This window comes from Gopherus flavomarginatus, chromosome 12 (assembly GCF_025201925.1).
Source record: "Gopherus flavomarginatus isolate rGopFla2 chromosome 12, rGopFla2.mat.asm, whole genome shotgun sequence".
Classification (NCBI taxonomy): Eukaryota; Metazoa; Chordata; order Testudines; family Testudinidae; genus Gopherus; species Gopherus flavomarginatus.
The window spans coordinates 1614225-1637905 of record NC_066628.1 but is presented as its reverse complement, the minus strand read 5'-3'; the positions used below and the strand labels follow the sequence as shown (position 1 = coordinate 1637905).

The 23681-nt window shown below is 68.8% G+C and overlaps 1 protein-coding gene and 1 long non-coding RNA gene across 5 annotated transcripts in view; both read left to right on the top strand.

The window, feature by feature from the left end:
* LOC127032417 (complement C4-like) overlaps window positions 1–17597 on the top strand; it is a 33598-nt gene extending 16001 nt beyond the window's left edge. Inside the window, exons 24-40 of the mRNA XM_050919690.1 lie at window positions 711–786; window positions 2717–2873; window positions 5616–5756; window positions 5848–6016; window positions 8595–8779; window positions 9176–9334; window positions 9582–9641; window positions 10702–10795; window positions 11065–11227; window positions 11755–11845; window positions 12105–12179; window positions 12667–12769; window positions 12981–13070; window positions 13642–13734; window positions 15583–15666; window positions 16920–17052; window positions 17456–17597. Coding sequence (XP_050775647.1) covers window positions 711–786; window positions 2717–2873; window positions 5616–5756; window positions 5848–6016; window positions 8595–8779; window positions 9176–9334; window positions 9582–9641; window positions 10702–10795; window positions 11065–11227; window positions 11755–11845; window positions 12105–12179; window positions 12667–12769; window positions 12981–13070; window positions 13642–13734; window positions 15583–15666; window positions 16920–17052; window positions 17456–17597 — 2015 coding nt within the window. The remainder of the gene's footprint in view (window positions 1–710; window positions 787–2716; window positions 2874–5615; window positions 5757–5847; window positions 6017–8594; window positions 8780–9175; window positions 9335–9581; window positions 9642–10701; window positions 10796–11064; window positions 11228–11754; window positions 11846–12104; window positions 12180–12666; window positions 12770–12980; window positions 13071–13641; window positions 13735–15582; window positions 15667–16919; window positions 17053–17455) is intronic.
* LOC127032427 (uncharacterized) lies at window positions 3507–4575 on the top strand. Of its 4 annotated transcripts, none has more exons than XR_007768810.1 (4): window positions 3507–3797; window positions 4059–4112; window positions 4435–4462; window positions 4529–4569. It is a non-coding gene; the product is annotated as an uncharacterized LOC127032427 (long non-coding RNA). The 4 variants fall into 4 exon arrangements; XR_007768808.1 differs by having other exon boundaries at window positions 3507–3817; window positions 4078–4112; XR_007768809.1 differs by lacking the exon at window positions 4435–4462 and having other exon boundaries at window positions 4501–4575.
* Window positions 17598–23681: the final 6084 nt, after the last annotated feature.

The following is a 23681-nucleotide window of genomic DNA, read 5'->3' as shown; positions in this document are numbered from 1 at the left end:
CTCTGGGGTGGGTGGGGGTAGGGGGTGAGGGGGGCTGGGCACCGGGGCAGGTGGGGGTGGGGGGTGAGGGTGGCCGGGCGCCGGGGCGGGTGGGAGTGAGGGGCCAGGGGGGCTGGGCACTAGGGTGGGTGGGGGTGAGGGGCCAGGAACCGGGATGCGTGGGGCTGGGGGGCAAGGGGGGCCAGGCTCCGGGCTCAGTGGGGGTAGGGGGTGAGGGGGGCCGGGCACCGGGGCAGGTGGGGGTGGGGGTGAGGGGGGCCGGGCGCCGGGGCGGGTGGGGGTGGGGGGCCAGGGGGGCTGGGCACCAGGGTGGGTGGGGGTGAGGGGCCAGGAACCGCGCGTGGGGGTGGGGGGCCAAGGGGGCTGGGCACAGGGGCGGGCGGGGGTGGGGGTGAGGGGGGCAGGGCCGGTGGGGTTTGAGGGTTCGGCTTGGGGAGCTGCACACAGCAATGGGGTGCCGGACCCCAGCTCGCACACTGGTCCCCTGCACGTGGGAACCTGACCCACCATGGCTGCCCGCCAGCTCTTGCACTGTGCACACACGTGTGCAGCCCCCCTTTGCACGCCCAGCGCACAGACCCGCGGACGCTCATCCCCCCTCGCCTGCACGCCTCAGGCACGAGCCCCTCACGGAGCACAAGGGGAGCAGTGGGCATGGAGGTGGAGGTCAACCGCCCATGTGACACCCCCGGCTCATCTCCTCCCCCCAGGCTACGAGCGGATCCTGACCTTCCGCAAGAAAGACGGGTCGTACGGCGCCTGGCTGCACCGGGCCAGCAGCACCTGGTGAGCCAGGCTGGGGGGCTGGGGGGTCCAGGCCTGGGAGCTTGGGGGGTCAATGCCTGGGTGTTCTAGGGGGGGATCCACTCCCCAGGGCAGAGCTGGGAGGTGGCTGGGGGGCTCTGGGGGCTCTGGGGGGGATCCGCTCCCCAGGAAAGGGCCGGGAGGCGGCTCGGGGGCTGTGGGGGGGGGATCCAGGGCTGGGGGCTCTGGGGGGGATCCGCTCCCCAGGGAAGGGCCGGGAGGCGGCTGGGGGGCTGTGAGGGGGGGATCCAGGGCTGGGGGCTCTGGGGGGGATCCGCTCCCCAGGGAAGGGCCGGGAGGCGGCTGGGGGGCTGTGAGGGGGGGATCCAGGGCTGGGGGCTCTGGGGGGGATCCACTCCCTAGGGAAGGGCCGGGACGCGTGGTGGGGGGCTGTGAGGGGGGGATCCGGGGCTGGGTGCTCTGTGGGGGATCCGCTCCCCAGGGAAGGGCCGGGAGGCGGCTGGGGGGCTGTGAGGGGGGGATCCAGGGCTGGGGGCTCTGGGGGGGATCCGCTCCCCAGGGAAGGGCCGGGAGGCGGCTGGGGGGCTGTGAGGGGGGGATCCAGGGCTGGGGGCTCTGGGGGGGATCCGCTCCCCAGGGAAGGGCCGGGAGGCGGCTGGGGGGCTGTGAGGGGGGGATCCGGGGCTGGGTGCTCTGTGGGGGATCTGCTCCCCAGGGAAGGGCCGGGAGGCGGCTGGGGGGCTGTGAGGGAGGGATCCGCTCCCCAGGAAAGGGCCGGGAGGCGGCTCGGGGGCTGTGAGGGGGGGATCCGGGGCTGGGGGCTCTGGGGGGGATCCGCTCCCCAGGGAAGGGCCGGGTGGCGGCTGGGGGGCTGTGAGGGGGGGATCCGCTCCCCAGGAAAGGGCCGGGAGGCGGCTCGGGGGCTGTGGGGGGGGGATCCGGGGCTGGGGGCTCTGTGGGGGATCTGCTCCCCAGGGAAGGGCCGGGAGGCGGCTGGGGGGCTGTGAGGGGGGGATCCGGGGCTGGGTGCTCTGTGGGGGATCCGCTCCCCAGGGAAGGGCCGGGAGGCGGCTGGGGGGCTGTGAGGGGGGGATCCAGGACTGGGGGCTCTGTGGGGGATCCGCTCCCCAGGGAAGGGCCGGGAGGCGGCTGGGGGGCTGTGAGGGGGGGATCCGGGGCTGGGTGCTCTGTGGGGGATCTGCTCCCCAGGGAAGGGCCGGGAGGCGGCTGGGGGGCTGTGAGGGAGGGATCCGCTCCCCAGGAAAGGGCCGGGAGGCGGCTCGGGGGCTGTGAGGGGGGGATCCGGGGCTGGGGGCTCTGGGGGGGATCCACTCCCCAGGGAAGGGCCGGGTGGCGGCTGGGGGGCTGTGAGGGGGGGATCCGCTCCCCAGGAAAGGGCCGGGAGGCGGCTCGGGGGCTGTGGGGGGGGGATCCGGGGCTGGGGGCTCTGTGGAGGATCTGCTCCCCAGGGAAGGGCCGGGAGGCGGCTGGGGGGCTGTGAGGGGGGGATCCGCTCCCCAGGAAAGGGCCGGGAGGCGGCTGGGGGGCTGTGAGGGGGGGATCCGGGGCTGGGTGCTCTGTGGGGGATCTGCTCCCCAGGGAAGGGCCGGGAGGTGGCTGGGGGGCTGTGAGGGGGGGATCCGCTCCCCAGGGAAGGGCCGGGAGGCGGCTGGGGGGCTGTGAGGGGGGGATCCGGGGCTGGGGGCTCTGTGGGGGATCCGCTCCCCAGGGAAGGGCCGGGAGGCGGCTGGGCGGCTGTGAGGGGGGGATCCGGGACTGGGGGCTCTGGGGGGGATCCGCTCCCCAGGGAAGGGCCGGGAGGCGGCTGGGGGGCTGTGAGGGGGGATCCGGGGCTGGGGGCTCTGTGGGGGATCCGCTCCCCAGGGAAGGGCCGGGAGGCGGCTGGGGGCTCTGGGGGTGAGTCGGCCCCCCTGACCCCGGCCCCCCCCAGGCTGACGGCGTTCGTGGTGAAGGTCCTGGCGCTCAGCCGGCAGTACCAGAACGTGGACGCTGCCGGGATTCGGGAGTCGGTCACATGGCTGCTGGGACAGCAACAGGCCGACGGCTCCTTCCGCGACCCACAGCCCGTCATCCACCGGGACATGCAGGTGACGTTGCACGTGCCCCGACGCCCTCGTGCACTCGCTGCTGCCGGAACACTCCCTTCACAATGGCCTTGCACAAACATGTGCACGTTCACACACACTACTGCCTCACTCTCACATTCACACCTGGGCCTTGCACACCTGATCCCCAATTTTGCGTGCTCACTTTCATCTGCATCCTCATCTTCACAGCCTGCTGCCTTGCACATTTGCCATTGCCTTGCACATTCTTGTGCACACTTGCATCATCACTCCACATCACACACTCACACATTACACGCTCACTTACAGATGTTGCACAACTGCCTTCACACACTCACTGAGATGTTGCACCTTTACCCATGCTCCTGCATGCACTATCCCCCTTGCACACTAGCTGGTGCATTGCACAACTGCCCTCTCACACTCGCCACGGAGTCACCCAGGTGCCTCTGCACATTCCCAGTGCACAAGGCCCGGCATGTTGCACTGACGGTGCTGCCCGGGGGAGCAGCTGAGGACACTCAGTGACTGGACTGGGGCACTCAGGCCTGGCGGTTGGTTCCCCCCTTGCCCCCAGAGCAGAGCTGAGACGCAGCCGGATCGTGGCCCAGGGGTTAGACGTGTCCTGCAGCGTTTCGGCTCCACTCTCCTCGTGCCGACCAGCCTGGCCATTAGCCCAGGGGCACCGGGCCACTAGCCGCTCGGCTCCGGGCCCCCGGCCTGCAAAGGGCCCTGCAGCCACTGACGGTCCCCCAGTGTCTCCCCAGAGGGTGAGATCCCGGGTTGGTCGTTGACTCAGCCCCACTGACAGTCCCCCAGTGTCTCCCCAGAAGGTGAGATCCTGGGTTGGTCGTTGACTCAGCCCCACTGACGGTCCCCCAGTGTCTCCCCAGAGGGTGAGATCCCGGGTTGGTCGTTGACCCAGCCCCACTGACAGTCCCCCCAGTGTCTCCCCAGAGGGTGAGGTCCCGGGTTGGTTGTTGACCCACAGCCCCACTGACAGTGCCCCAGTGTCTCCCCAGAGGGTGAGATCCCGGGTTGGTCGTTGACCCACAGCCCCACTGACAGTTCCCCAGTGTCTCCCCAGAGGGTGAGGTCCCGGGTTGGTCGTTGACCCACAGCCCCACTGACAGTCCCCCCAGTGTCTCCCCAGAGGGTGAGGTCCCGGGTTGGTCATTGACCCAGCCCCACTGACGGTCCCCCCAGTGTCTCCCCAGAGGGTGAGATCCCGGGTTGGTCGTTGACTCAGCCCCACTGACAGTCCCCCAGTGTCTCCCCAGAAGGTGAGATCCCGGGTTGGTCGTTGACCCAGCCCCACTGACAGTCTCCCAGTGTCTCCCCAGAGGGTGAGATCCCGGGTTGATCGTTGACCCACAGCCCCACTGACAGTCCCCCAGTGTCTCCCCAGAGGGTGAGATCCCGGGTTGGTCGTGGACTCAGCCCCACTGACAGTCCCCCAGTGTCTCCCCAGAGGGTGAGATCGCGGGTTGGTCATTGACCCACAGCCCCACTGACAGTCCCCCAGTGTCTCCCCAGAGGGGGAGATCCTGGGTTGGTCGTTGGCCCACAGCCCCACTGACAGTCCCCCCAGTGTCTCCCCAGAGGGTGAGGTCCCGGGTTGGTCGTTGACCCACAGCCCCACTGACAGTCCCCCCAGTGTCTCCCCAGAGGGGGAGATCCCGGGTTGGTTGTTGACTCAGCCCCACTGACAGACGAGCCTCGTTTGGGTGTCCCCGTAGCGCCCGGGCTGCGGTTCCCGGCTCTGCGCGGCCCCAGGTCTCTGCAGCTGGGCCCGGGGGCAGGTCGGCCCGGGGCAGGGGAGGGAACTGCCTGCCCCCCACATCCGGGAGCCTTGGGCTGTGGGTTCAATCCATGGAGGGGTCTGGGGCTTGGTCACACTTTGAGCAGGGGGTGGGACTAAGACACCTCATATCGTCACACACGGCTCCCTCGCACACTCACGGTCATGTTGCAAACTCACACTTGCCCCATGGCACATGCAGGTGCAATCTCGCCATGCACACTCACTGCCCTGGTGTGCAAAGCCCCCAGGCTCTTTTTGCACACACAGGTTAGATCCTGGGCTCAGGGCCCGGCTGGAGCCACACCAACACACAGCCCACCATTTGCACAAGTATTTACACTCCCATTTGTACACTAACCCAGCAGGCCACACGCTCACAGCTGCACCAGACTCGTGCTCCGCTCACACCCTGAGCTAAACGTGCACGTCCACCAGCCTCGCTCCCCTCAGACTTTGCACGGCCAGACATGCCCCTCAGCTCCCCCCGCCACACAGTGCTCGTGTTCTCAGATTTGCACACTCACGCCATGCACATGTGGATTTGTATGCACGCCCCGTGCCCCGAAGGGGACATTCCCAGCAGCATGTTCATCATTGTATCCAGCCCCTGGCACCCCCTCCGGCCGTACATGCTCAGATTTGCACCCTCACCAGGTGTGTCTAGATGTGGTCCCCTCCCAGCTCCACGCTCACAGTCTGCACTCGGGCTGGCCCACGCCCCTCCCTGCCTGGCACACTCTGGTTTTCACACATAGATCTGTGCCCTGACTCCAGCACACTCGGCTCCCATCCCCCATCGCCCCCCAAGCCCTAGGGCCCACAGTAGTAGGGGGCAGGTGATGCCACTGAGGCACCAGGCTGTGCACCTGTGGAACTCACCACTACCAGTGTCCGCTGGTACCCGCAGGGCGTCCCTCGCACATGCGCCTCGCACGCTCACCCCCGTTCTCTCCCCCCAGGGCGGCGTCGGGGGGCACCAGGGGGGCGTCTCGCTCACGGCCTTCGTGGTGGTGGCCCTGAAGCAGGCGCTGGCGCTGTACGAGGGGCAAGAGGCCGACCCCGATCTGCAGATGGAGAAGCAGGAGCAGCGGGCACGCCTGGTACGGGGAGGCTGGGGGGTAATGAGGGAGCTGGGGAAGTGGGGGGGAGTCAGGGGGTCTGTCTGATTGTTGCTCTCCCCCCCCCGCACAGAAAAGCAGCCTGTCCCGGGCCACGCGGTACCTGTCGGCGGCGCCGGAGCAGGGCCGGGACCCCTACCCGGCTGCCATCACGGCCTACGCCCTGTCCCTGGCCTCCGACGACGCGGGCGCCATCGGGGCAGCCGACCGCCGGCTCCGGGACCTCGCCCTGCAGGACACTGGTGCGTCCTGTGGCTGCAGGCTGTGCCCCCTGCCCCCCCCCGGCGCAGCCTGTGCCCCCCCGGTCCTCCCGGCGCAGCCTGTGCCCCCCTGGCGCAGCCTCTGCCCCCCAGACCCTTGCTGCAGCCACTGCCCCCCCAGCCCAGCCTGTGCCTCCCCGGTCCTCCTGGCGCAGCCTCTGCCCCCCAGACCCCTGCTGCAGCCTCTGCCCCCCCAGCCCAGCCTGTGCCCCCCTGGCGCAGCCTGTGCCCCCCAGACCCTTGCTGCAGCCACTGCCCCCCCAGCCCAGCCTGTGCCCCCCCGGTCCTCCTGGCGCAGCCTCTGCCCCCCAGACCCCCGCTGCAGCCTCTGCCCCCGCAGCGCAGCCTGTACCCCCCTGACCCCTGCTGCAGCCTCTGCCCCCCCAGCCCAGCCTGTGCCCCCCCTGCCACCCCGCTGCAGCCTGTGCCCCCCTGACCCCCCCGCTGCAGCCTCTGCCCGCCCAGCCCAGCCTGTGCCCCCTCGGCCCCCCCGGTGCAGCCTGTGCCCCCCAGACCTCCGCTGCAGCCTGTGCCCCCCCGGCCCCCCCGCTGCAGCCTCTGCCCCCCCAGCGCAGCCTGTGCCCCCTTGGCCCCCCGCTGCAGCCTGTGCGCCCCCGGCCCCCCCGCTGCAGCCTGTGCCCCTCTGCCTCCCCATCTTCAGCCTCTGCCCCCCCGGTGCAGCCTGTACCCCCCAGGCCCCCCGCTGCAGCCTGTGCCTCCCCAGCCCAGCCTGTGCCCCCCTGGCCCCCCTGCTGCAGCCTGTGCCGCTCTGCCCCCCCAGCTGCAGCCTCTGCCCCCTCAGTGCAGCCTGTGCCCCCCTGGCCCCCCGCTGCAGCCTGTGCCCCCCCAGCCCAGCCTGTGCCCCCCAGGCCCCCCTGCTGCAGTCTCTGCCCCCCCGGTGCAGCCTGTGCCCCCCAGACCCCCACTGCAGCCTCTGCCCCCCCAGCACAGCCTGTGCCCCCCAGACCCCCCGCTGCAGCCTCAGCCCCCCGCTGCAGCCTGTGCCCCCCCCCAGCACAGCCTGTGCTCCGCAGACACCCACTGTAGCCTGTGCCCCCCCGGTGCAGCCTGTGCCCCCCTGCCTTCCCACTGCAGCCTCTGCCCCCCCGGTGCAGCCTGTGCCCCCCTGCCTTCCCACTGCAGCCTCTGCCCCCCCGGCACAGCCTGTGCCCCGTGGCCCCCCCGCTGCAGCCTCTACCCCTCCAATGCAGCCTGTGCCCTCCAGGCCCCCCGATGCAGCCTCTGCCCCCCCAGCGCAGCCTGTGCCCCCAGGCCCCCCCCCGCTTCAGCCTGTGCCCTCCCGCTGCAGCCTCTGCCCCCCCCAGCCTCTCCGGTGCAGCCTGTCTTCCCCAGCCCCCCACACTGGAGGAAGCCCCTATACTCTGCCCTTTGGGGGGTCTGAGTGAACCCCTTAGGAACCCTTCCCCTGCGCCTCCAGAATGTGTCACAGCGACACTCCCCCCAGCGGCGGCGGGCGGTACCGCAGCCCCAGCTCCCCCGACTGGCCGTGGGCGGTACCGCAGCCCCAGCTCCCCCCACTGGCCACGGGCAGTACTGCAGCCCCAGCTCCCTCTAGTGGCCAGCTCCCCCCAGCGGCCGCGGGCGGTACCGCAGCCCCAGCTCCCCCGACTGGCTGTGGGCGGTACCGCAGCCTCAGCTCCCCCCAGCGGGCGGTACCGCTGCCCCGGCTCCCCCGACTGGCCGTGGGCGGTACCGCAGCCCCAGCTCCCCCCAGCGGGCGGTACCACAGCCCTGGCTCCCCCCAGCGGCTGCGGGCGGTACCGCAGCCCTGGCTCCCCCCAGCGGCGCCGGGCGGTACCGCAGCCTCAGCTCCCCCCAGCGGCCGCGGGCGGTACCGCAGCCCCAGCTCCCCCCAATGGCCATGGGCTGTAGTGCAGCCCCAGCTCCCCCCAATGGCCATGGGCTGTACTGCAGCCCCAGCTCCCCCCACTGGCCGTGGGCGGTACCGCAGCCCTACCTCCCCCCAATGGCGGCGAGTGGTACCGCAGCCCCGGCTCCCCCTAGCTGCCGCGGGCGGTACCGCAGCCCCAGCTCCCTCCAGCGGCCGCGGGTGGTACCGCAGCCCCAGCTCCCCCCAGCGGGCGGTACCACAGCCCTGGCTCCCCCCAGCGGCTGCGGGCGGTACCGCAGCCCTGGCTCCCCCCAGCGGCGCCGGGCGGTACCGCAGCCTCAGCTCCCCCCAGCGGCCGCGGGCGGTACCGCAGCCCCAGCTCCCCCCAATGGCCATGGGCTGTAGTGCAGCCCCAGCTCCCCCCAATGGCCATGGGCTGTACTGCAGCCCCAGCTCCCCCCACTGGCCGTGGGCGGTACCGCAGCCCTACCTCCCCCCAATGGCGGCGAGTGGTACCGCAGCCCCGGCTCCCCCTAGCTGCCGCGGGCGGTACCGCAGCCCCAGCTCCCTCCAGCGGCCGCGGGTGGTACCGCAGCCCCGGCTCCCCCCAGCGGGCGGTACCGCAGCCCCGGCTCCCCCCAATGGCCGTGGTCGGTACTGCAGCTCCCAAGGCTGGTGTATTGAAGCTGGGTCTCTCTTCCCCCTCAGAGGGGACCATGATGTTTTGGGCAGCAGAGCAGGATGGGGCCACCTCCGCTTCGGCCATCTCGGTCGAGACCACGGCCTATGCGCTCCTGCACCTCGTGCTGCACAACGACCTCTCGACCGCCAAGAAAGTCGCCCGGTGGCTGACGGAGCAGAGGAACTACGGTGGCGGCTTCAAATCCACACAGGTCCCAGCCAGGGAGGGGAGTGGGGGCTGGTGGGTCAGAGCAGGGGGGCTGGGAGCCAGGACTCCTGGGTTCTCTCCCGGGTCTGGGAGGGGAGTGGGGGCTGGTGGGTCAGAGCAGGGGGGCTGGGAGCCAGGACTCCTGGGTTCTCTCCCGGCTCTGGGAGGGGAGTGTGGGCTGGTGGGTTAGAGCAGGGGGGCTGGGAGCCAGGACTCCTGGGTTCTCTCCCGGCTCTGGGAGGGGAGGGGAGTGGGGGCTGGTGGGTTAGAGCGGGGGGAGGGCTGGGAGCCAGGACTCCTGGGTTCTCTCCCGGCTCTGGGAGGGGAGTGGGGGCTGGTGGGTTAGAGTCGGAGGGGCTGGGATTCAGGACTCCTGGGTCCCATGGCTGGCTGTTTTCAGGACACGGTGGTGGCGCTGGATGCCCTGTCCCAGTACTGGATCAACACCTACACCCCCGAAGGGAACGAGCTGGATTTAACTTTCTCCAGCCCTGGCAAATCAGGCACCAAGAAAGTGATTCTCGACCGTTCCCAGAACCACATCCAGGAAGAGCTGCAGGCGAGTGAACCCAGATGCCCCCCGCCCCTCTGAGCCATCCAGTCCCTGCCCCATGCCCAGTCCCATTTCCTGCCCCCCCGAGCCAGCCAGTCCCTGCCCCGGGGCCGGTGGGAGCCAGAGCCCCCTAGAGGGGGCAGGCCCCTGCCCCAGTCCCTGCCCCCCAGATTTCTCCTGCCCACGGGCTGGGAGGTGGTTTAACGCCCCCCAGTGTCTCCCCTGGTTTTACCACGTGATTTGATCCCCCCAGTTCTCCTTGGGCGACAACCTCCAAGTGAAGGTGGAAGGGAAAGGAAAGGGCACTCTGACTGTGAGTAACACAGGCCTGGCGGCGGGGCCCGGACTCCTGGGTTCTCTCCCGGCTCTGGGAGGGGAGTGGGGGCTGGGGGCCCGGACTCCTGGGTTCTCTCCTGGCTCTGGGAGGGGAGGGGGGCTGGTGGGTTAGAGCAGGGGGGGCTGGGAGCCAGGACTCCTGGGTTCTCTCCTGGTTCTGGGAGGGGAGGGGGGCTGGTGGATGGAGCAGGGGGGGCTGGGAGCCAGGACTCCTGGGTTCTCTCCCGGCTCTGGGAGGGGAGTGGGGGCTGGTGGGTTAGAGCAGGGGGGGCTGGGAGCCAGGACTCCTGGGTTCTCTCCCGGCTCTGGGAGGGGAGTGGGGGCTGGTGGTTAGAGCAGGGGGGCTGGGGGCCAGGACTCCTGGGTTCTCTCTCCGGCTCTGGGAGGGGAGTGGGGGCTGGTGGTTAGAGCAGGGGGGCTGGGAGCCAGGACTCCTGGGTTCTCTCCCGGCTCTGGGAGGGGAGTGGGGGCTGGTGCTTAGAGCAGGGGGGCTGGGAGCCAGGAGTCCTGGGTTCTCTCCCCGGCTCTGGGAGGGGAGTGGGGGCTGGTGTGAGAGCAGGGGAGCTGGGAGCCAGGACTCCTGGGTTCTCTCCCGGCTCTGGGAGGGGAGTGGGGGCTGGTGGGTTAGAGCAGGGGCGCTGGGAGCCAGGAGTCCTGGGTTCTCTCCCAGCTCTGGGAGGGAAGTGGAGGCTAGTGGTAAGAGCAAGGGGGGGGCTGGGAGCCCGGACTCCTGGGTTCTCTCCCCGGCTCTGGGAGGGGAGTGGGGGCTGGTGTGAGAGCAGGGGAGCTGGGAGCCAGGACTCCTGGGTTCTGTCTCCGGCTCTGGGAAGGGAGTGGGGGCTGGTGGGTCAGAGCAGTGGGGCTGGGAGCCAGGACTCCTGGGTTCTCTCCCGGGTCTGGGAGGGGAGTGGGGGCTGGTGGGTCAGAGCAGTGGGGCTGGGAGCCAGGACTCCTGGGTTCTCTCCCCGGCTCTGGGAGGGGAGTGGGAGTGGGGCTGGAAGCCCGGACTCCTGGGTTCTCCCGGCTCCTGTGCCCAGGTGCTGAAGCTGTACAACGTGCTGGAGCTGCACAACGGCTCGTGCCAGAGCCTGGGGCTGGAGGTGACGGTCAGCGGGGACGTGCGCTTCGAGGGTGAGTCCCCGCCGGCGCAGGAAGGGTCGAGCGGGCGGGTGGGGCTTCGGGGGGGCACCCGGGGCTCCGCCCCTCCAGCAATAGCCTCTTTAGGCCTTTTCAGGGCAGACCCCCCGCAATTTCCCCATCGGCAAGTGGGGCGGAGCCTCCAGGGCTGCAGTCAGGCCCCTCCTTCTCCATGACGTCATAGCATTTAGGCCACACTTTTTAAAGGGCCGGTGCCCTGTTTCCTGGGCGGGGCTGGCTGCAGCGTGGTTTGTGCCCCGCAGTGGACGAGGAGGATGACTATGACTACGAGTACGGGGGGGAGGCCCCCCTGGCCGAGGCTCCGCTCCACCCCATCCACTGGTTCGACGCCCGGCGCCGGCGCCGCAGGGAGGCGGCTGATCCCAGCAAGCGCAACAAGGACGTGGCCTATTCAGTCTGCATCTGGTGAGTCGGGGCGCCAGGGTCTGGCCACGCCCCTTCTGCTGGGGGGCGGGACTTCCTGTTGTCCATGTGCTATAGGGGGCGGGACTTCCTGTCTTCACCATATTCTAACAAGGGTGGGTCTTCCTGTTGTCCATGTGCTATAGGGGCGGGACTTCCTGTCTTCCCCATATTTTAACAAGGGTGGGTCTTCCTGTTGTCCATGTGCTATAGGGGCAGGACTTCCTGTCTTAGCCCCATTCTAACAGGGGCAGGACTTCCTGTCTTAGCCCCATTCTAACAAGGGTGGGCCTTCCTTTTGTCCATATGCTGTGGGGGCAGGGCTTCCTGTCAGATCTTAATTCGTATGGGGGCAGGACTGATATATCCATGTGGAGATAGGACTTTATGCCTTAACCTCATTTCCGTTTGTGGCGGGACTTCCGGTGTGTCCATGTGCTACAAGGGCGGGACTTCCTGCAATATCACCCTGACACAGAGGGCGGGACTTCCCGGTGTGCCTCATTCTCACAGTGTCCCCTCCTCCTCAGGAGGCAGCCGGGCTCCCCTCTCTCCGGCATGGCCATCGCCGACATCACCCTGCTGAGCGGCTTCCAGCCCCACATGGACGACCTCGACAAGGTCGGGGGCCCCCGATCCCCCCACCTCGGCCCCCCTCCCTCCTGCCTGCTGCCACCTTCAGACACGCATGTGCCATTTCCCCCTGTAGTGGGCGCCCTGCCCCTCTGCCTGGGGCAGGAGAGAGGGGCTGTGGGTGGCCGTGTCTGGGTGGGGGAGGGATTGTGCGGGGAGGGGGCTGGGGGCTGTGTGTCTGGGTGAGGGAGGGGCCGGTGGTGTCTGGGAGCCGTGTCAGGCATGTGTAACCCCCCCACCCCCCCAGCTGAAGGACCTGTCCGATCGCTACATCAGCCACTATGAAGTCCAGGGCCAGAGACTCCTTCTGTACTTCGAGACGGTGAGAGGGTCAGGGGAGGGGTACGGGGGGGCTGAGCGGTGGTGGGGCACAGGAGGGAGGGGCCTCAGGTGGCTGTGGTTGCAGTGGGGGGTACGGGGGGGCTGAGCGGTGGTGGGGGACAGGAGGGAGGGGCCCCGGGGCGCTGTGGTTGCAGTGGGGGGCATGGGGGGGCTAAGCGGGGGTGGGGGACAGGAGGGAGGGACCCCGGGGGGCTGTGGTTGCAGTGGGGGGCACTGGGGGGGCTGAGCGGTGGTGGGGGACAGTAGGGAGGGGCCCCGGGGGGCTGTGGTTGCAGTGGGGGTTACTGGGGGGCCTGAGCGGTGGTGGGGGACAGGAGGGAGGGGCCCCGGGGGGCTGTGGTTGCAGTGGGGGGTACTGGGGGGGCTAAGAGGGGTTGGGGGACAGGAGGGAGGGGCCCTGGGGGGCCTGTGGTTGCAGTGGGGGGAGGGGGCCGCTCCTGGTGTCTGACCCCCGCCCCGTCCCCCAGGTCCCCCAGGAGCGGGACTGTGTGGGGTTCCGGGCCGCCCAGCCGGTGCCCGTGGGGCTGCTCCAGCCGGCCAGCGCCAGCCTCTACGACTTCTACGAGCCAGGTGGGGCAGGCGGAGGGGTCGTGCGAGGGCCGGGGGAGGAGTTGGGGGGCAGGCGGGGGGGTCGTGCGAGGGCTGGGGGAGGAGTTGGGGGGCATGAGAGGGGCAGGAGGGGTCGGATGGGTACATGGGACTGGGCTGGGGAAGGGGGCACATGGGGGCAGCGGGATCCAGCCCTCCCCACTGGCCCCTCACCACCCACATCTCCCCCCAGCCCAGCGGTGCAGCATCTTCTACACGGCCCCGGCCCGGAGCAGGTTCGTTTCCGCCCTCTGCTCCCAGGACGTCTGCCAGTGCGCTGAGGGTGAGACCCCCCCCCGCCAGGGGGACCCAGGAGTCCGGGCTCCCACCCCTCCGCTCTAACCCACCAGCCCCCACTCCCCTCCGAGAGCCGGGAGAGAACCCAGGAGTCCTGGCCCCCACCCCCCAGCTCTAACCCACCAGCCCCCACTCCCCTCCCAGAGCCGGGAGAGAACCCAGGAGTCCCGGCTCCCACCCCCCAGCTCTAACCACCAGCCCCCACTCCCCTCCGAGAGCCGGGAGAGAACCCAGGAGTCCTGGCCCCCACCCCCCAGCTCTAACCCACCAGCCCCCACTCCCCCCCCAGAGCCAGGAGAGAACCTAGGAGTCCCGGCTCCCACCCCCCAGCTCTAACCCACCAGCCCCCACTCCCCCCCCAGAGCCCGGAGAGAACCCAGGAGTCCTGGCTCCCAGCCCCCCATGCTCTAACCCACCAGCCCCCACTGCCCTCCCAGAGCCGAGGAGAGAACCCAGGAGTCCTGGCTCCCAGCCCCCTCCTGCTCTAACCACCAGCCCCCACTGCCCTCCCAGAGCCGGGGAGAGAACCCAGGAGTCCTGACCCCGTCTCCCCACAGGCGCCTGCCCGCGGCTGAGGCGGACCCTGGAGGACAAGGTGACGGAGGCCAATCGGACCGAGTTCGCCTGCTACAGCCCCCGGGTGCAGTACGGTACGGCCCCCCATCTCCCACCCCACGGGCCCCCAACTTCCCACCCCACGGGCCCCCAACTTCCCACCCCATGCCTCCCCGCCCCCCATCTCCCACCCCATGGGTCGCCAACTTCCCAGCCCATGTCTCCCTGCCCCCCCATCTCCCACCCCACGGGTCCCCAACTTCCCACCCCATGCCTCCCCACCCATCTCCCACCCCACAGGCCCCCAACTTCCCAGCCCAGGGCACCCCGATCTCCCACCCCATGGACCCCCCCCAACTTCCCAGCCAAGGCCCCCCCCCGCCCCTGATCTCCCACCCCACAGGCCCCCAACTTCCCACCCCATGCCTCCCCGCCGCCCATCTCCCACCCCACGGGCCCCACAACTTCCCACCCCATGCCTCCCCGCCCCCCATCTCCCACCCCACGGGCCCCCAACTTCCCAGCCCAGGGCACCCCAATCTCCCACCCCATGTACCCCCCCAACATTCCAGCCAAGGCCCCCCCCGCCCCTGATCTCCCACCCCATGGGCCCCCAACTTCCCAGCCCAGGGCACCCCGATCTCCCACCCCATGGACCCTCCCAACTTCCCAGCCAAGGCCCCCCCCCGCCCCCAATCTCCCACCCCACGGGCCCCCAACTTCCCAGCCCAGGGCCGCTCCGATCTCCAACCCCACGGGCCCCCCAACTTCCCAGCCCAGGGCCCCTCGTCCCCCCAATCTCCCACCCCAAGGGCCCCCAACTTCCCAGCCCAGGGCACCCCGATCACCAACCCCATGGGCCCCCCCAACTTCCCAGCCCAGGGCACCCCGATCTCCCACTCCATGGGCCCCCCCAACTTCCTAGCCAAGGCCCCCCCCGCCCCCGATCTCCAACCCCACGGGCTCCCTCAACTTCCCACCCCATGGCCCCCCCAGATCTCCCACCCCACAGGCCCCCCAACTTCCCACCCCATGGGCCCCCCCAACTTCCCAACCCAGGGCCCCCCTGCCTTCCCGATCTCCCACCCCACGGGCCCCCACAGCTTCCCAGCCCAGGGCCCCTGCCCCACCCCGATCTCCCACCCCATGGGCCCCCCAACTTCCCAGCCCTGGGCCCCCCTGATCTCCCACCCCACGGGCCCCCCCCAACTTCCCAGCCCAGGGCCCCCACCCCCCTGATCTCCCACCCTACGGGCCCCCACAGCTTCCCAGCCCAGGGCCCCTGCCGCACCCCCATCTCCCACCCCACCGGCCCCCCCAACTTCCCAGCCCAGGGCCCCTGCCCCACCCTGATCTCCCACCCCACGGGCTCCCCCAACTTCTCAGCCCAGGGCCCTCCTGCCCCCCGATCTCCCACCCCATGGACCCCCACAACTTCCCAGCCCCCAGCCCAGGACCCCTGCCCCACCCCCATCTCCCACCCCACGGGCTCCCCCAACTTCTCAGCCCAGGGCCCTCCTGCCCCCCGATCTCCCACCCCATGGACCCCTCACCCCACGGCCAGCAGGGAACGCGGTGGGTGGTTCTGTGGCTGGAACTCGTCTGTTAGCGCCGAGGGTCAGTCCCACGGCCCTGGCTCGCCCCACAAGTCCCCAGTGACCCTCCTTCCCGCCACCTCCCGCTCAGCCTGGCCTCCTGCCGCAGCCACAAGAATACCCCTTTCCCCACCCTGTGGAACAGGCAACACATGGGGAAACTGAGGCACACACCATGTTTGTGCAAAATACTCTGAAAAATTCCCATTTGGTCACACCCGCCCCTCAGGATCCCCCCCAATCCTCAGCCCCCCTCACCCACAGACCCTGACCCATGGCCCCAGGGCACAGTACGGGCTGGGGGAGGGGCTGTGTGTCCTCTCCCGTGCTGACCCCCCCTTCTCCCAGGGTACGAGGTCCAGGTCCAGCGGGAGCAGGAGCTGAGCGGCTTCCGGGCCTATGAGGCCGAGATCCTGGAGCCCCTGCAGTTCAGTGAGTGCGGGGGGATCTGGGGGCTGGGGGATTGGGGGGGAGGGCAGTGAGCTGGGGGGTGGGGGATTGGGGGGAGGGGAGTGAGGTGGGGGTGGGAGATTGGGGGGAGGGGAGTGAGCTGGGGGCAGGGGATTGGGGGGAGGGGAGGATTGTGGGGGGAGGGGAGTGAGCTGGGGGGTGGGGGATTGGGGGGAGGGAAGTGAGCTGGGGGGATTGGGGGGAGGGGAGTGAGGTGGGGGGCGGGGGATTGAGGGGGAGGGGAGTGAGGTGGGGGTGGGAGATTGGGGGGAGGGGAGTGAGCTGGGGAGGGGAGTGAGCTGGGGGGTGGGGGATTGGGGGGAGGGGAGTGAGCTGGGGAGGGGAGTGAGCTGGGGGGCGGGGGATTGGGGGGAGGGAAGTGAGCTGGGGGGATTGGGGGGGAGGGGAGTGAGGTGGGGGCGGGGGATTGGGGGGAGGGGAGTGAGCTGGGGGAGGGGAGTGAGCTGGGGGTGGGGGATTGGGGGGAGGGGAGTGAGCTGGGGGCAGGGGATTGGGGGGAGGGGAGGATTGTGGGGGGAGGGGAGTGAGCTGGGGGGTGGGGGATTGGGGGGAGGGGAGGGAGGTGGGGCGGGGGATTGGGGGGAGGGGAGTGAGCTGGGGGTGGGGGACTGGGGGGGAGAGGAGGATTGTGGGGGGAGGGGAGTGAGCTGGGGGAGGGGGATTGAGGAGGGGTGGGGGATTGGGGGGAGGGGAGTGAGGTGGGGGCGGGGGATTGGGGGGTGGGGGATTGGGGGAGGGGAGGATTGTGGGGGGAGGGGAGTGAGGTGGGGGCGGGGGATTGGGGGGAGGGCAGTGAGCTGGGGGGGAAGGGAGTGAGCTGGGGGAGGGGTGGCGGATTGGGGGGGAGGGGAGTGAGCTGGGGGTGGGGGATTGGGGGGGAGAGGAGGATTGTGGGGGGAGGGGAGTGAGTTGGGGGGCGGGGGATTGGGGGGGAGGGCAGGGAGCTAGGGGGGAGGGGAGTGAGCTGGGGGAGGGGTGGTGGATTGGGGGGAGGGGAGTGAGCTGGGGGTGGGGGATTGGGGGGAGAGGAGGATTGTGGGGGGAGGGGAGTGAGTTGGGGGTGGGGGATTGGGGGGGAGGGCAGTGAGCTAGGGGGGAGGGGAGTGAGCTGGGGGGCAAGGGATTGGGGGGGAGAGGAGTGAGCTGGGGGAGGGGTGGGGTGCCCAGGGAAGAAGGGAGCAGGTGACCCCCCCATCTAACCTGCCCCCCCCCAGCGGAGGACGTGGGGCTGAAGGCCGGGCAGAGCCGCTGGTTCCTGGTCCGGGGCTCGTGCCGGACCCGCCTGGTGCCGGGCAGACGCTACCTGCTGATGGGGCAGGATGGGGAGACGCTGGACCCCCAAGGCCAGTGAGTGCGGGGGGCAGGAGGGGATGTATCTGAGGCAGGGGGGTGGGGGAGGGTGGGAGCAGGGTGGTTGATGGGGGGCAGAGGGCAGAGAGGGGTCGTTGGGGGCAGAGAGCGGTTGATGGGGGCAGAGAGATCGATGGGGGGCAGAGGGGTAGATGGGGAGCAGAGGGGTGGGGGGCAGAGAGGGGTTGATGGGGCAGAGGGGTGGGGGGCAGAGAGGGGTCAATGGGGGCAGCAGAGGGGTCGATGGGGGGCAGAGGGGTGGGAGGCAGAGAGGGGTTGATGGGGGGCAGAGGGGTGGGGGCAGCAGAGGGGTGGGGGACATCGGGGGCAGAGGGGCGGGGGCAAGGGCAGCAGGGGGTGGGGGTCGCCCAGGCCCCCTCTGACCCCATTGCCCCCCCAGGCGCCGGTACCTGCTGGACGCGGCCGCCTGGATCGAGCTGCTGCCGGAGCCCAACCGGTGCCGGGCCACGGCCCATCGGAACCGCTGCGCCCAGCTCCGCGCCTTCGCCCAGGGCTACGGGCAGAACGGCTGCAGGGTGTGACCCCCCCGGACCCCCCCGGGACCCCCCAGCCCCGCCCGGACCCCCCAGCACCACCCCCACCCGCCTGGAACCGCTGCGCCCAGCTCCGCGCCTTCGCCCAGGGCTACGGGCAGAACGGCTGCAGGGTGTGACCCCCCCGGACCCCCCCAGCCCCGCCCGGACCCCCCAGCACCGCCCCCACCCGCCTGGAACCGCTGCGCCCAGCGCCGCGCCTTCGCCCAGGGCTACGGGCAGAACGGCTGCAGGGTGTGACCCCCCCGGACCCCCCTGGACCCCCCCAGCCCCACCTGGACCCCCCAGCACCGCCCCCACCCGCCTGGAACCGCTGCGCCCAGCGCCGCGCCTTCGCCCAGGGCTACGGGCAGAACGGCTGCAGGGTGTGACCCCCCCGGACCCCCCCGGGACCCCCCAGCCCCGCCCAGACCCCCCAGCACCGCCCCCACCCGCCTGGAACCGCTGCGCCCAGCTCCGCGCCTTCGCCCAGGGCTACGGGCAGAACGGCTGCAGGGTGTGACCCCCCTGGACCCCCCTGGGACCCCCCACCCCGCCCGGACCCCCCAGCACCGCCCCCACCCGCCTGGAACCGCTGCGCCCAGCTCCGCGCCTTCGCCCAGGGCTACGGGCAGAACGGCTGCAGGGTGTGACCCCCCCGGGACCCCCCCAGCCCCGCCCGGACCCCCCAGCACCACCCCCACCCGCCTGGAACCGCTGCGCCCAGCGCCGCGCCTTCGCCCAGGGCTACGGGCAGAACGGCTGCAGGGTGTGACCCCGCCGGACCCCCCCAGCCCCGCCCGGACCCCCCAGCACCGCCCCCACCCGCCTGGACCCCCCAGCACTGCCCAGACCCCCCAACCTTCCAGCTGATTGGAATAAAACATGTTTCCCCCCGACTGTCATGTCGCCTCTCTTGGGGGGTGAACCCGGTACCCCCTGTTCCCCCCACCCCCTGCTCTCCTCAGCCCCTGCCCCCACCCCCTGTTCCCCTCACTCCTGCCCCCAGTACCCTCTGTTCCCCCCACCCCCACCTCCCAGCACCCCTCCCCCCAGTGCCCCTTTCTGCCCCCACTCCTAGAGCCCCTCGCCCCCCGCACCTGCCGTCGCCTCAGCCCCCCCATTGACTCCCAGTCGGTGCCCAGCTCCCCGTTTATTGCAGGGGGCGTCGGGCAGCAGAACCCGCGGGGGGGTGAGGGGGGGCGCCCCCCGCCTGGTCTCGGAGCCTCACTTCAGGGTGGAGCCTGCAACAGCAGCGGACGGGGGAGGTCAGGGACCCGGATGCCTGGGTTCAATAAAGCTCCTTCCCCTCCCCCCACCCTGCTCCAGACTGGGGGCGAGGGATGGCACTTCCCGGACACCTGGGTCCTCTCCATATCTCCCCTCCCCATCCCCGGACACCTGGGTCCTCTCTACATCTCCCCCTCCCCTCTCCCTCCCCGGACACCTGGGTCCTCTCCACATCTCCCCTCCCCAGACACCTGGGTCCTCTCCACATCTCCCCCTCCCCAGATACCTGGGTCCTTTCTGCGGCGGGTGAGCCCCACGCCGACCCCCAGGGCTCCAAGCAGCGACAGGTTCAGAGTCAGCCAGATGCAGAGAGCCGGGACCCAGCTGTTCGGGGTGGCGACACCCTCTGGGGGGCAGGAGCAGAGAGCTGGGGTGGAGGCAGGAGAGGCGTCAGCCCCCCAGGAGGTAGGAAAGACCCCCCCCCCATCCAATGGGGCCCCGGACGCCTGGGTTCTATAATAATCAGACTATCTAATGTGAGGCCAAAGCTTGGGGTGGGGTCTCCCGGACACCTGGGTTCACTCACCCCGAACCTGGGACACGAGCAGGGAAAGCAGGGTCTGTTCAGCCCACTTCATCTCGGGAGAGACCCCCAGGCCCCGCCCCCTGCTGTGAGGTCATTGCCAGGCAGCATTGTGAGGTCATCAGTGTGATGTCACTGCGAGCGCCGGCTCCTCACTCCCGACCTGCAGCCCCTGCCAGCCCACCCCTGCCCCCCAGCTCTGCCGGTGCCCCTCACTCCCGACCCGCAGCCCCTGCCAGCCCAGCCCTGCCGGTGTCCCTCACTCCCGACCCGCAGCCCCTGCCAGCCCAGCCCTGCCTCCCTGTACGCGAACAGCAGGTGAGGTAAGTACTTGTCCCAGTCCTGCGGGTGCTGGTTCATAAATGTTTTTAGCATCATCTTCAGCGTCCCGTTGAACCTTTCTACCAGCCCGTTGGACTGGGGGTGATACGCTGAGGCCCAGTTGTGCTGGACCCCACATTTCTGCCATAAGGACCGGAGCAGGGTCGACATGAAGTTGGACCCCTGGTCCGTTAAAACCTCCTTGGGGAACCCCACCCGGCTGAAAATTGTCAGCAGCGCCTCTGCCACTGTGTCTGCTTCGATAGAGGACAAGGCCACCGCCTCGGGGTAGCGAGTGGCAAAATCCACCACCACCAGGATGTATTTCTTCCCTGACCGGGTCGTCTTGCTGAGGGGTCCCACTATGTCCATGGCCACCTTCTGGAAAGGTTCTTCTATGATGGGTAAAGGCCTCAAAGCCGCTTTCCCCTTGTCCCGGGCCTTCCCCACCCTCTGGCAGGGGTCACAGGATTGGCAGTACTGTCGGACGTGGGTAAAGACCCCATGTCACGGAGTCCCCGGGCGATGCTCTGGAACTGCTCCCCACCAAGCCAGTCAGGACTCTGGGGAGCCTCCTCTCCCTTGGAGCAGACTTGTTCAGGGCAAGAAGCTCCCACGGCTTCACCTCCTGGGTCTCTCCTTGGAGCATTCAGCATCCTCTGCCCCTCCGTGCGCTTCCCACAGCGAGTCCACCCCAGCGGGGTCCTGGGGAAGCCACCGGGTTCTGCACCCCCACTTTGCAGTCAGACGTGACTCTCAGCCAGCCAGTAACACAGAGGTTTATTTGATGACAGGAACAGGGTCTAAAACAGAGCTTGTAGGTACAGAGAACCGGACCCCTCGGCTGGGTCCATTCTGGGGGGCAGTGAGCCAGACCCCCAAGTCTGCCCTCCACCCTTGACCCCAGCCAGCTCCAGACTAACCACCCCTCCCAGCCCCTCCTGTCTGCTCAGCCCCTTTCCCGGGCCAGGAGGTCACCTGATCCCTTTGTCTCCAACACCTTCAGCTGGCACCTTTGCAGAGGGGGGGCCCAGGCCATCAGTTGCTAGGAGACAGAGTGTCAGGCATTTAGGGGCACTGGCCCTTTGCTCTGCCAGATACTTAAGAACTGCCATGGGGACACTGAGGCACCAACACAGTATTCAGAGCAAATATTAAGAACATTCCCAGTTCGTCACATCTCTCCCCCCTTCGAGACCGAACTGAGCGAGGTCACTCCAGCCAGTGACCTGGGGAAGTTCGAACCCACCAACGTTCCCATGGATGCCCCAGCATCTCTCCCATTCCTTGGTGTGAGTTACACCAGGACAGTCCAGTCTCACGCCCTCCCTTAGGTCGGGTGTGCTTGATGGCACTTGCAGGCCGCATGTGGGAAGGTTTATGCGGCTTGAACCCTTTTGCTACCCCAATACCTCTGGGGTTCAAACTGGGACGGGGTCTTCTCCCAGCACTTAAGAGCCCCCATCTTGGCCTTGGCCAGCTCTGGGCTTGGGCAGCCGCTTCCCACTTTGTGGCCCAGACACAACACCTTTGCCGTCCCCCCTTACACTTTCCAGCTTTTACCATCAGTCCCACCTCCTTGAGGCAGCCCAGCCCCCTCTTCACCTGGGACACCTGTTCCTCCCAGGTCTGGCTAAAGATGCACATGTTATCAGTGTCTGCCAGGGCCAAGTTCTCCATCGCCCTCTGCTTGTCTAGAATCTCCCCAGGCCTAGGCATGGGGTCGGCATCGGACACTGTGATGGCTTTAAGCTTCCGATAGCCCCCACAAAACCAGATCATCCTGTCTCGCTTGGGGATCAGCCCCACGGGTGAGGCCCATGGGCTGTAAAATGGCTGGATCCCATCTAAAGCCAGCATGTCCCTGACCTCTCTCTCCAGGATCTGGGCTGCTTTCCCAGTGACTCTGAATGGGGAACACCTCATGGGGAGATTGTCTCCCACCTCAGGGAAGAGATCCCCCCCCGGGGTCTTCCCCCTTCTCCATCCAATCCTCCCTCTTCAGGTCCAGGGGTCCCCTCACTCTCCTGCCATCCAGCAGCTTGAACGGGAAGAACCCTGTGGATTCCTGGGGCACCACCAGCTGCCTCCCGATTCCCCCTAGTTCTACTTCCCCTTGGGGAGCCCATTCCCGGTACAGGAATCCCTTCTCCCGCAGGACTCTGTCCCTGCAGCCTTCCCCAAGGGGGTTTGCAGCGCTGTGGCCAGCAAGTTCCCTCAGCTTCTCCAAGGAGGGATCCCTCTGCAGCTCGGTCTGGGATTCAGCGGCTGGGGCAGGGAGTGGGACCTGCTCCCTCTCGTTGGCTGGGCCTGGGGTCACAGCCCCCCTGAGCCCTGTCCCTGGTAGCTCCCTCCCTGCTGTGTAATCACTTCCCAGCAGCACGTCTGGACCAGGCAAACCTGGTTGGCAGCCGACCTGCCCTGCCTGGGTGTCCCCCACTCAGCTGGGGTCTCAGCTCCCCCCGTGCTCAGCGCTGCCCTTGCTGTCCCAGTGGGGCCAGGCAGCGAGCTCTTTGCTCTGGTCACAGCATCAGAGCCAGCGTGAGCCCCCTCTCCGGTGTGCAGGGGGGCGGGGAGCATCTCTCCCTCCCACTCAGCCCCAGGGGGCTGGTTACAGGTAGGCAGGTATCCTGAGCCCAGCAGCCCCTCCCCACTGCCAGCCAGGTCATTTGCATTTTCACTGACCATTTCCATCCTAGCCAATTGGTTCCCTGGATTTGAATTCAAACCCTCGGCCATTACAGGAGCGGGGCCTGGATCCTGTCCCATGGGGAGACAGTCACCCCCCAACAGGGCCTCCCAGCCGATATCCTGGAGAACCCCAACTACCAGCCAGCCCGACGCCTCCTGGGTCTGCACAGGGATCTGGGCCATAGGCAGGGCGAGGGGCTTCACCCCAGGGACCTTCACCCAGGTCCCACAGCCCCTCAGCATCTGGGGCTGCACCACCACCGTTCTGTCTGTCCCAGGGTCTCGCCCCCACAGGTGTGTTTCCCCACTGACCCCTGGGCAGCCCCCTATGTCTCTCTGCTCCACCATCACCAGTCCATGCTGCTGCTACTTCTCCTGCAGCTTTTCCTCGGGCTCTTGCTCTCTCTCACGGTCCTCTCGCTCTCTCGGGCTCTGCTCCCATCCCATCCGTCTCCAATCTCCTGATGGGGAACCCAATCGTGAAGACCCTCGTCTGATTGGGGACCAGACTCCCGGGGATGCCTGGCTGATGCTCCAGCTGCTCTCAGATCCTCTTGTAGCCCCATCTGGGCCAGGAATCTGCTCCTCAGAGCGGTCCTTCTCCTCCAACTGCACGATTAACTGTGCCTTGGTGAATTTCCCCATGCGTAACCCTCTCTTTGTGCACAGGATCACAATGTCCTTCTTAAGGAGATGGTGATAGGCCATCACTTCACCGTTCCCAAGTGGCTCTGGACTCACGGGCCTGTGTGCTCTTGGCTCCCCCATTGTTTCCAGGAAGAACCCCTGGTGTGCCAGCCCTTCTCGTGATCACCACCTCTTTGCCAGGGTCGAGCTGCAGACTCCTCCGCCCCTGGGACTGCTCCTGCAATCCCCAGGGGAACCCTGCTACTGCAAAAATCCTTCTCTCTCCCAGGGTCGAGCGGCAAGCTCCTCCGCCCCTGAGACTGCTCGCTGCAATCCTCAGGGGGACCCCGTTACTCCAACAGTCCTTCTCGCTGGGCACACACTCCCAGAGGTTAACTGCCCCCTGAAACCGTCCCTCTCTGAGCCTTCAGCACGCCTGGTCCTCATTATCCCTCCTTTGTTTTACTGCTCCCCAGTCACTTACTGCAAGCAGCGCCATTCACGGGGTGCACTACGTCCCACCGCTACCACCAGTTGTCACGGAGTCCCTGGGCGATGCTCCGGAACTGCTCCCCACCAAGCCAGTCAGGACTTTGGGGAGCCTCCTCTCCCTTGGAGCAGACTTGTTCAGGGCAAGAAGC